Below are 11212 nucleotides of genomic sequence, written 5' to 3'. Positions count from 1 at the left end.
CTGAGATCCCGCCACTGCACTCCAGCCTGGGCGACAGAGCGAGACTCTGTCTCAAAAAAAAAAAAAAAGACAATGGGAAAATGCTTGTTTGTGTATTTCTGGGTTTATAAACGCATGTTTCTGGGTTTATGAAAATACACATTCACCCAATTAACAGGCCTAGGTTCTCTCTTAGTTTTGAGAGTCGCTGTATGCTATCTCGTGTCAGTTACATCCATCCTCCCTAGCTTGAGGTCTTTTTGTGGATAATATACATGCTACCTTCACAGGTATGAAACAGGTGTTTACACAGAGTGTTAAAAATATAATACTTTGCCAATTTGCATTCTTCAAATATTCTGAGGGCTGTTTTTAATGTCATCTGTCTTTCTCTCTCTTTTAAGCTCTGCTTATGATAATGTCAACAAAGTTCGTGTAGCTATCAAGAAAATCAGCCCCTTTGAGCACCAGACCTACTGTCAGAGAACCCTGCGGGAGATAAAAATCTTACTGCGCTTCAGACATGAGAACATCATTGGAATCAATGACATTATTCGAGCACCAACCATCGAGCAAATGAAAGATGTGTATCCTTTTTAGGCAACTAGCCAATTCCACTGCTTGGTAACCTTGTTGAGTAAATAGAACTTGAAATTTCCTGAACTTAAAGGAAAAGTGCTTTAAACATGCTAAAGGGAAAATCGTAATCTGTTTGCCATTTACTCCCTAAGTCTAGTCATGGAAAATCTTGGTTAACTCCATTTGCAGTCATGTTTTTTTCTGTCCAAGGGATGGTTTGTTGTGATGATGAAAAGGTAAAGGGAAGATCAGTAATAGACTAAGAAAGAGGGTGCCCTGGCTGTCTACCGGGTGAAATCAGGACTGTCCTGATCTTAGAATCAGGTCACTACTTGAGGTCTCAGTTTCCCCACCTTTAAAATGAAGGAACTGGTTGTCATGATCTTTAGGATCAACTGAGCTCTGAAATTATGTAATTTAACTATGACCAACATTTAGATATCTGGACTGAACAGGTTTAGAGGATGCTGCCTGGGCAGACTCCATTTGAAAGATAGAGAGGTTAAGTATACTGAAGAGGGTCTGCCAGAAGGGAGAGGGTTATACAGCACTCCTACCAGTTTACCCAATTTGTATTCCACCCCTCCAGGGTGCGGGAGCTCGCTGTCTCTAGGCAGCCCTTTCCATTTTTAAACAGCTCTGTTAATAAGTTGTAGTGATATTTGAAGTGAAATGCCTCCTGCCACTACCACCTGTTGGTCCTACTTTACTTTTGCCATGAAAATAAGCCTCTCTCAAATGACAGATTTTAAAATCATGTTTCCTTTGAATCCCATGCTGCGCCGCCTCTAGCATCAATCTGTAAGAAACAGAGAATAGTATTTACACAGAAGAGAGTAAAAAAATGCAGAAATACTGCTAATGAAATAATACTATGATGAAGTTAAAGGCTAAATGCTTTAATGATTTAATTTCTGTTAGAAGGAAAGTAGCCATAGCTGAAGTTTTAGGTAGTTAAATAAGTGACCAGGCAAGAAAGCAAGAGGAGCAAAACACGCACAAACCCCTTCTTAGCATGACTTGCCCATAGTTTTATTTATTTAGGATCTTAACAGTTATGGGAGAGTAAGAAAATAGACTTAGGGTTGGATTTACTAGTAAGAGTATGTTTCTAGACCTGTATTTCTGGAATTTTTATGTTTGGCTTTTGAGGAGCTTGAGAGAGGAGGGGAGCGGCAACAAGAAGAAAAAAGAATAGTGACATTACAGGTTACTGGACCAAACAGAGGAGGGAATATGTGCTACTTACAGGCCACCAGTATTTCCAACAAACCTTGGAGGGAGTTCGTTGATGGTGGACAATTTAGAGAACAAAGAGGTTGAGACTTGAAGATTGACCAGAATTTCTGTAACAGCCTGTTTCAGATCTCAGTCTAGGCCCATAACTGCATCAGTCAGATGTAATGCCGTAATTCTTGCCATCTCACAGGACCTAAAAGAAGTTAACGACTTCAGATTCCTTCCATGAAAGAAACCAAGTTTTCCTCAGTTTCTTCTTTCCTTTAAGGGCCTCATGGTGTAATAATGGACTGTTTGGGAAGAGAGTCAAGAGAGGATGCATTTTTGTTTTCAACGCTTTGCTAAATATGACCAGCTAATTGGTGTTTTACTTAACCTGTGCAAACAGATATATAGTACAAGACCTCATGGAAACAGATCTTTACAAGCTCTTGAAGACACAACACCTCAGCAACGACCATATCTGCTATTTTCTTTACCAGATCCTCAGAGGGTTAAAATATATCCATTCAGCTAACGTTCTGCACCGTGACCTCAAGCCTTCCAACCTGCTGCTCAACACCACCTGTGATCTCAAGGTCAGCCAGGTTATTAACTATTAAGGTGATATATATTGAAAAACTCTTTCACTGAAGCATAGTTATATTTTCACTATCGTATTTTAAATGTCACCAGAAATGCCCAAAAACATTTTTATGGCAAAAATGCTAGTAGAGTGGTAGTCCTCTTCTTCCTTATCCCATTGCTCCTTTTTCCCCAGAGATACTTTTTTTTTTCTTTTTTTTTTTTAAGACAGAGTCTTAGTATGTTGCCCAGCCTGGTCTGAACTCCTGGGCTCAAGCAGTCCTCTTTTCTCAGCCTCCCAAAGTGCTGGGATTACATACATGGGCCACAGCACCAGGCCAAGATAACTAACTACTGTAACAAATTGGTGGCCAGGGCCGGGTGCGGTGGCTCAAGCCTGTAATCCTAGCACTTTGGGAGGCCGAGATGGGCGGATCATGAGGTCAGGAGATCGAGACCATCCTGGCTAACACAGTGAAACCCCGTCTCTACTAAAAAAATACAAAAAAAAAAAAAAACTAGCCGGGCGAAGTGGCGGGCACCTGTAGTCCTAGCTACTTGGGAGGCTGAGGCAGGAGAATGGCGTAAACCCGGGAGGCGGAGCTTGCAGTGAGCTGAGATCCGGCCACTGCACTCCAGCCTGGGTGACAGAGCAAGACTCCGTCTCAACAACAACAAAAAAAAACAAAACAAAAAAACAAATTGGTGGCCAGTTGCGGTGGCTCACGCCTGTAATCCTAGCACCTTGGGAGGCCGAGGTGGGTGGGTCACCTGAGGTCAGGAGTTTGAGACCAGCCTGGCCAACATAGCGAAACCCCATTTCTACTAAAAATATAAAAATCAGCTGGGCATGGTGGCACTCCCCTGTAATCCCAGCTACCTGGGAACTGAGGCAGGAGAACCGCTTGAACCCGGGAGGCGGAGGTTGCAGGGAGCCGAGATCACACCACTGCACGCCAGCCTGAGTGACAGAGCAAAACTCCGTCCCCAAAAAAACAAACAAACAAAAAACAAATTGGTGTATTTTCTCCCAAAGTATTTTCTATGCTCTTACATACATGTGTACTTTTATACTTTATGTAGGTAAACAGGATCATGTACATTATGTATTAGTTTTAAAATCATCTATTTCGTTGGTAACATTTTTCTTCAATAAATTTTATTCAAAAGATACAGCAGAAAACTTAACCTCACTGACTTTAATACCTAATATGGCATTCCAGCTAAGTAAGAAAACCCCAAATTCTTTACAGTCCTCAGAGTTCTCCTGAAAATATGCAGCATTTACATATTTCCATTTTAATGGGTGTCACAGGTAAACAAGGAGGGAAATTTATGGATATCTTAGATGTGATAGAGCGATGTCAATTCAGTCTAAAAAAATGCACAGGAATTCAAGAAGACCTAAATAAATGGGAAGATATCCCGTGTCCATGGATCATAAGACTTAATACTGTTAAGATGGCAGTATTCTCCAAATTGATCTGCAGATTTAGTGCAATCCCTATCAAAGCCCCAGCTGTTTTTTTTCTGTAGAAATTGACAGGCTGATCCTAAACTTCATATGGAAATTCATATGGAGGAGGAGGACTGATACACTTCCTGATTTCAAAACTTGCTGCAAAACACAGTAATCAAGACAGTGTGCTACTGGCATGAGAATAGACATATAGGCTGGGCGCGGTGGCTCAAGCCTGTAATCCCAGCACTTTGGGAGGCCGAGACGGGCGGATCACGAGGTCAGGAGATCAAGACTATCCTGGCTAACACGGTGAAACCCCATCTCTACTAAAAATACAAAAAACTAGCCGGGCGAGGTGGCGGCCGCCTGTAGTCCCAGCTACTCCGGAGGCTGAGGCAGGAGAATGGCATAAACCCGGGAGGCGGAGCTTGCAGTGAGCTGAGATCCGGCCACTGCACTCCAGCCCGGGCGACAGAGCAAGACTCCGTCTCAAAAAAAAAAAAAAAAAAGAGAATAGACATATAGGTCAGTGGAATAGAAGTGAGAGTCAGTAAATAAGCCCATATATCTCTGTTCAGCTGAATTTTGACAAGGATGCCAGGACCCTTCAATGGGGAGAGAATAGTCTTTTCAGCAAACGAATCTGGGCCAACTGAATAGCCACATACAAAAAGATGAAAAAATTAATTCAGAATGGCTGGGTGCAGTGGTTTGTGCCTGTAATCCCAGCACTTTGGGAGGCCAAGGCAGGTGGATTGCCTGAGCTGTGGAGCAAGTCCAGCCTGGGCAACATGGCAAAACCCCATCTATACCAAAAATACAGAAAAATTAATCTGGGCGTGGTGGCATGTGCCTGTGGTCCGAGCTACTCAGGAGGCTGAGTGGGAGGACTGCTTGAGCCTGGGAGGTGGAAGTTGCAGTGAGCAGAGATTGTGCCACTGTACTCCATCTGGGGTGACAGGGTGAGACCCTGTCTCAAAAGGAAAAAAAAATTCAAAATGGATTGAAGAACTCAATTTAAAAGCTAAAACTTTAATACTCTTAGAAAACATAGAAGTAAATCTTTGCAATCTTCTGTTAGGCAAAGCCTCTTAGACATGACACCAAAAGCACAGGCAACAAAAGAAAAAAAGTAAGTGAATTCCATCAAGATTAGAAACTTGTGCTACAAAGCAAACCATCAAAAAAGTGAAAAGGCAAGCCACAGAATGAGAGAAGGTATTTGCAAATCATACATCTGGTAAGAGACTTACAACTAGAATATATGAAGAACTCATAATATAACTCAATAAATGAAAAGGTAAATAGCCTAGTTTAAAAAATGGACAAAGGATCTGAATAGACATTTCTCTAAAGAGATATACAAATGGCCAGTAAGCACATGGAATGGTAGACGCTTGGCATCATTAGTCAATAGAAAAATGCAAATCAAAATTATATTGAAATAACTTTATCCTAACTAGGATGGCTGTAATTTAAAAAGTCAGATAATAAGTGTTGGTGAGGATTCCACTTCTTAGTGAAAATGAAAACATGCATCTACGCAAAAACTTGAACACAAATCTTCATAGCGGTATTGTTCACTATAGCCAATAAATAGAAACAATCTAAATGTCCATCTGATGATGAATAAATAAAATGTGGTGGATCCACACAGTAGAAGAGAAAGGAGTGAAGTACTGATAATGCTACAACATGGATGAATCTTGCAAACATTATGTCTGTGAAGGAAGGCAGTCGCAAAGGACACATATTGTATGATTCTGTTTACATGAAATGTCTAGAATAGGCAAATCCATAGAGACAGAAATTAGATTAGTGGATTACTGATTGCCTAGGGCTGGAGGAGTTGGGAGAATAATGAAGGAGGGAATACTAACTCACTAGAATCTCTTTTTGAGGTTATAAAAATATTTTCAAATTGGATGGTGGTAATGGTTGTGTAAGTCCACCATTATAATACTAAAACCATTGAGTTTTACACTTTAAATGAGCAAATTGTATGATGTGTGAATTATAGCTTAATAAAGCTGCTTAAGTACATATAGATGTATAGCAATAATCATTTGTTAGATTTCAGTTCGACAGACACTCCTATGAGAAGCCCTGTGAAATATACCAGACAAGAGAGATGAGGGTCTGCCCTTGAAATCTGAAAACTGATAGATCAGAAATCTGGTAGACAGTAGGTGATTATAATGAGATGTTCTGTAACTGAGATGGAGAAAAAAATGGTGTACAGATGCAAAGGAGAGAGGTGGTTTAGCTCTGGCTGGGACTAGGAGGCAGCAGGGAGAAGGTGGTGTCTGTGCCGGCCCTCGAGGATGGGTAGCTTTTCCTGTGGGAGGGGTATTGTAGGCAGAGGGTACAGAAATAAAATAAGGGAGGGACTACTACCAAAAACACTGAGTCTTCCTCCCTGTGGCTGCAGCATTGGATGAGTAATAGGGAGTCATTGACACTAAGCTGGAAAGGTTGGTTGCAAGTAGATCATGGGGAACCTTCTAGAACTGTGTGTAAAAAGCAGTGGGTTTTGTCACGGTGGGTGAACACGGTGGCCAATGTCCAGTAAGGTGTTGTAGAGGACAGCTTCCTTCATCAGATATTGTGTGGACTGGACTCTGTCACGTCTTAGGATCCTTCTGATACAGGTTCATGTCCTTTCCACATGGGATGGAACCAGCTTCTTTCCCTGGATCAGTGCAACTAAGAGTCAGGTGGGCACAAAACGAATAAAGCTATGTTTAGGATGGCTGTACTGCTTCTTTGACACTTAATGATTTTCTTGAAAATTTGCAGTGAATATTTTTATGTCTCCTCGTGTTTTTTTTTTTTTTTTTCTTTTGGTTATCATCGTAGCCCTGTTATGGCAGATTGTTTTTGTTTTTGGAGAGACATTCTCAATCAATATTTTAAGCATATAACATTTCTGGGAAGAATTGGCTCTTATTTTTGCTTGAAAGTGTTCATCCTTAAGAATAAAACAAACAGAACCAGACTACTTTCTCTGTTGTCTCTTCCCAGTTTATGGACTTGTCTTTAAGGCCATTCTATTCACCTGCTCACACTCACACACACATGAGTTGTTGGCCATGGCATAATTCAAACATCGTCTTGAATACCCAAGTTAACACAAGGAATCAGAAGCATAACATTATATTTTGAATATTTAAAGTGGTACAGTTCACTAACTATTTTATTTTATTTATTTTATTTATTTTAATTTTATATACTTTTTCGAGACAGTCTTGCTCTGTTGCCCAGGCTGGAGTGCAGTGGCATGATCTCACCTCACTGCAACCTTCACCTCCTGGGTTCAAGCAGTTCTCCTGCCGAAGCCTCCTGAGTAGCTGGGATTACAGGTGCCCGCCACCATGCCTGGCTAATTTTTATATTTTCAGTAGAGACGGGGTTTCACCATATTGGCCAGGCTGGTCTCGAACTTCTGATCTCGTGATCTGCCCGCCTTGACCTCCCAAAGTGCTGGGATTGTATGGGCGTTTGCCACCGCACCCAATCTTCACTAATATTTTAAAAGTATACAGTGGCCAGGTGCGAGGCTGACGTGGTTGAAGCACCTGAGAGGTGAGAAGTTCGAGACCAGCCTGGCCAACATGGTGAAACACCATCTCTACCAAAAATAGAAAATAAGCCACACCACAGTATTGGAGGGCCAGATGATGAAAGGCCAGTAGATGGTTGAGACCGGAGAAAATGAGAAACTATGAATTTTTAAAAAATAAAATATTCTTCAGTATATGAAACTTAAAAAAAAAAAGCTTTGGGAGTAGGTTTGACTACCTGGAAGGAGAAGGAAGTGGGAAGATTCTTTGGAAATACTTATATTTATAGACTAAGTAGAAGACTCACAGAAAGTAGAGTCTGAGAAATAGAAGGTCAGCGCAGATCTTCACAGCAGTCATCAGAGCTCCAGCAGGACAGGCTGAGAAAAGGGTACTGGTTGTTTTTGGTGACTTTATCCAGAACAGTTTTTGTCAGTTCACCTAATTGAGATTGCTTTGTGCTAAGCAGATGATGAAAGGTAGGGATGCTTCTTAAAGTGTGTCCTGTAAAGACTTCTTCAGCCTGTGTCCTGGTCTCTAACATGTTGATTGCTTTTCAGGTTGTTGGGAAAATTAATTAATGAATTTCTAGAATGCCCAGAAAGTATCTGCAACATAGTAATGGTAACAACTAGTTAGTATCATTATGATTGCTATTGCCTTTTTTATTTTTGTGATGTTTTGATGTGAAAGGTTAGAATTTCTAAGAAGTTTTTTTCTCTCTTAGATCTGTGACTTTGGCCTGGCCCGTGTTGCAGATCCAGACCATGATCACACAGGGTTCCTGACAGAATATGTGGCCACACGTTGGTACAGGGCTCCAGAAATTATGTTGAATTCCAAGGTAAGGACTAAGTTTGCATAAAAAGAAATCCAGTAAGTAGGAGAACTTTCTGAATGCATTGCAGTAAGCCGTAAGTCTCCTCTCAGTCTCTTTCTACTTGTTGAGAGTTAGCCTACCTGGTCAGAGCCAAGGTGCTGTCTTTTTTTTTTAATTTAATTTAATTTAATTTTTTTTTTTTTGAGACAGGGTCTCACTCTGTCACCCAGGCTGGAGTGCAATGGCACCATCACGGCTCACAGTCTCAACCTCCCAGGCTCAAGTGACCCTCCTCACCTCAATCTCCAGAGTAGCTGGAACTACAGAGTGCACCACTACACCTGGCTAATTTTTTTTTTTTGAAATGGAGTCTCCCTCTGTCGCCCAGGTTGGAGTGCAGTAGCGCAATCTCGGCTCACTGCAAGCTCCGCCTCCTGGGTTCATGCCACTCTCCTCCCTCAGCCTCCCAAGTAGCTGGGACTACAGGCACCCACCACCATGCCTGGCTAATTTTTTGTATTTTTAGTAGAGATGGGGTTTCACCGTGTTAGCCAGGATGGTCTCTATCTCCTGACCTCATGATCCGCCTGCCTCAGCCTCCCAAAGTGCTGGGATTACAGGCGTGAGCCACTGCACCTGGCCACACCTGGCTGATTTTTTAATTTTTTTTTTTGTAAAAGTAGGGGGTCTTCCTATGTTGCCCAGGCTGGTCTTGAATTCCTGAGCTCAAGGGATCCGCCCACCTCAGCCCCCGCACCAAAGTGCTGGGGTTATAGGGATGAGCCACCACACCTGGCCCCAAGGTGCTGTCTAAATTTTGTTTGGCGTTGAACTTCTGGGCCCTAGGCCTCAGCCTCTCTACCTCAGCTAGTATGGTGCTGACGGTTGTAGAGTAGGAGAGGGTGTGCCTCTCCAGTCACTATTACCATAAGTGGTCTGTGTTTCACTCCTTGGACAGCTGTCCTGAAGTCCTGCCTATCGCTGTCACTGTTAGGTGTGCGCTGGGTAGAGGTTATTCAGTAATGTGTATTTCTGTAAACATGGGCCAGGGCTGTTCTATAAAGGTCAAATTTATAATGAAGAATGTCTCTTTGGCAGAATTATATTGTAATTTGTTGTACTTGAAGAAAACATAAATGTGGACAGAGTAGGAACTGCTGTGGATTCTTTTGAAATTATATGATTTCCATGATTTCCTGCTTCCAAATGAAGTGCTTTCTTCTGCATCTGTGAGTGGCTATAGAGGTCTCATCCACACTGTACTAGCAAGGTCTGTGTCTTGGTCATAAGAAATGGTTGAATAAGTTTATAAAAGCCCAAAAAAGTGAAGTGTGACATTTTTTGTTGGGTTTATGAGCCAGGAGGCAAAAATTGAGGGCTGCTATGGAGATTGAGATTCAGTATTTTTACTGTCATTTGCAAATAATATATGAATAAGGTGTGAAAATTGAGTAGTTAAGTAGGCCTGACATACTACCTATAACTAGTGTCTCAGGTTTATAAGATTCTTAAACACAGTTCCATCTGCTATCATGTAAAGATACTTGAAGAAAAGCAACAAAAATAGACATTGGATCTTGTATCTAGGGCCCAGGAACCAGAAATAGTCCTGAGAGGCTTAGTGGAAATGAAACAACAGGTCTAATTAGCTCATAGGCTTCTTTCTCTTCCTCCATCCTTTATGAGTACAGATAAGCTATTAGATTTTTTTCATAAGGAAATGGAATTTGTTTAAAGCATTTAGTTTTTCTTGATGTCCTACATTTGTTCAGTTTAGTTATAAAAGTAAAATCTCATTAACATAAATTCCATTATAAAGAAGGATTTGGTGTAACAGATGTTTCAGAGGAGAAAATGCCATGTTGACTCTCTAATTCTGTATCACAAATAATCCCACATAACAAGTTCTTTCTCTGACTGGCCACGTGACAGCCATTCTAAACAAGGAGCATTGGCATGCCAGCGTTCAGTGCCAGTTGTAAAGGGAGCTGTTGGTGTGCGTTTGTCCTGGTGTGGCTTCTTGGTCTTGCAGTCTCCGTTCTGACTTAGATGCCCCCACTGTCTTCACTTCTTGATTACCCCCCAGGGAGAAGTAGCCAGAGAGGGCGTTCTTCAAGATGACCAGCTTTTCCTTCTACTTGCAGGGTCACCAAAGTGAAAATTGAGTGTTCATTTTTTTCTTATTTGCAATACCTGTAGCCTGAGAATGTTACTTCTAACAGTTGTCTTCATTTTGTTCATTTTTATTAATGTAGAAAATTATCAAACCCATAGAAAAATTGAGAGTAGAGTGAACACTTAACATCTTGTCATATTTCTTATCCTTCCTTCCCTCTCTTACTCTTTCCTCTCTCTCTCTCTCTTCTTCTGTCTCTTCTTTTTTGTCAGACCATGTGACACTTCAGCAACATATACCACTTCACTCCTAGACCCTTTGGGGCATACTAATGCTTCTTACAAAGAAAGTGTTCTTCCCACAGCTAGAGTACCCTTAGACTTTCACAAAATGATCAGCATTAATTCCATGACATCCCATCCCCCCAAAAAAGTCTTGGTAACTCTGTTTTCAACACACGATTTAATAGTTTCATGCATTATTCTTAGTCTAGAACAGTCTTGCCCTTCCTCTCTTCTTCAAGATATTCAGTACTTTGCAATGTACAGATCAGTTGTTTCACAGAGTGGTTCACATTGTGGATTCTTCTGATGAGTTCTTCCTGATGAGATGTAGCTTGCACGTTTCTGACATGACCACTACAGATTCCTGGAGAATGGTGTATGTGAATCTGTTTCCCAGCAGCCTTCCCCCAGTGATTCAGCACTCACTTCTGTCAGTTATCGTATTGGGGGTTATAAAATTGTAATTTTCTAAATTTATTCTTCCTTTTATTGTATTAGCTAGCATTCTTCTATGAAGATTTTTCCCATTTACCCTTTCTCTTCCTGTGTGTCCTACCTTTGTTTTTAAAACACTATTACAGACCCAGGATTTTTTTTTTTTTTTTT

General features: G+C 41.2%; 1 protein-coding gene across 2 annotated transcripts in view; it reads left to right on the top strand.

The window, feature by feature from the left end:
- Positions 1–381: 381 nt before the first annotated feature.
- MAPK1 (mitogen-activated protein kinase 1) overlaps positions 382–11212 on the top strand; it is a 58115-nt gene continuing 47284 nt past the window's right edge. Inside the window, exons 1-3 of one of the 2 annotated variants that reach the window (XM_011947324.1) lie at positions 382–566; positions 2186–2375; positions 8114–8230. In XM_011947324.1, coding sequence (XP_011802714.1) covers positions 556–566; positions 2186–2375; positions 8114–8230 — 318 coding nt within the window. In that variant the 5' untranslated portion in view covers positions 382–555. The remainder of the gene's footprint in view (positions 567–2185; positions 2376–8113; positions 8231–11212) is intronic. The other variant, XM_011947322.1, reaches the window with a different exon arrangement.

Source organism: Colobus angolensis, unplaced genomic scaffold (assembly GCF_000951035.1).
Source record: "Colobus angolensis palliatus isolate OR3802 unplaced genomic scaffold, Cang.pa_1.0 Scaffold260, whole genome shotgun sequence".
Taxonomy (NCBI): Eukaryota; Metazoa; Chordata; class Mammalia; order Primates; family Cercopithecidae; genus Colobus; species Colobus angolensis.
The sequence above is the reverse complement of the archived record's forward strand: the minus strand, read 5'-3'. Positions and strand labels throughout refer to the sequence as shown.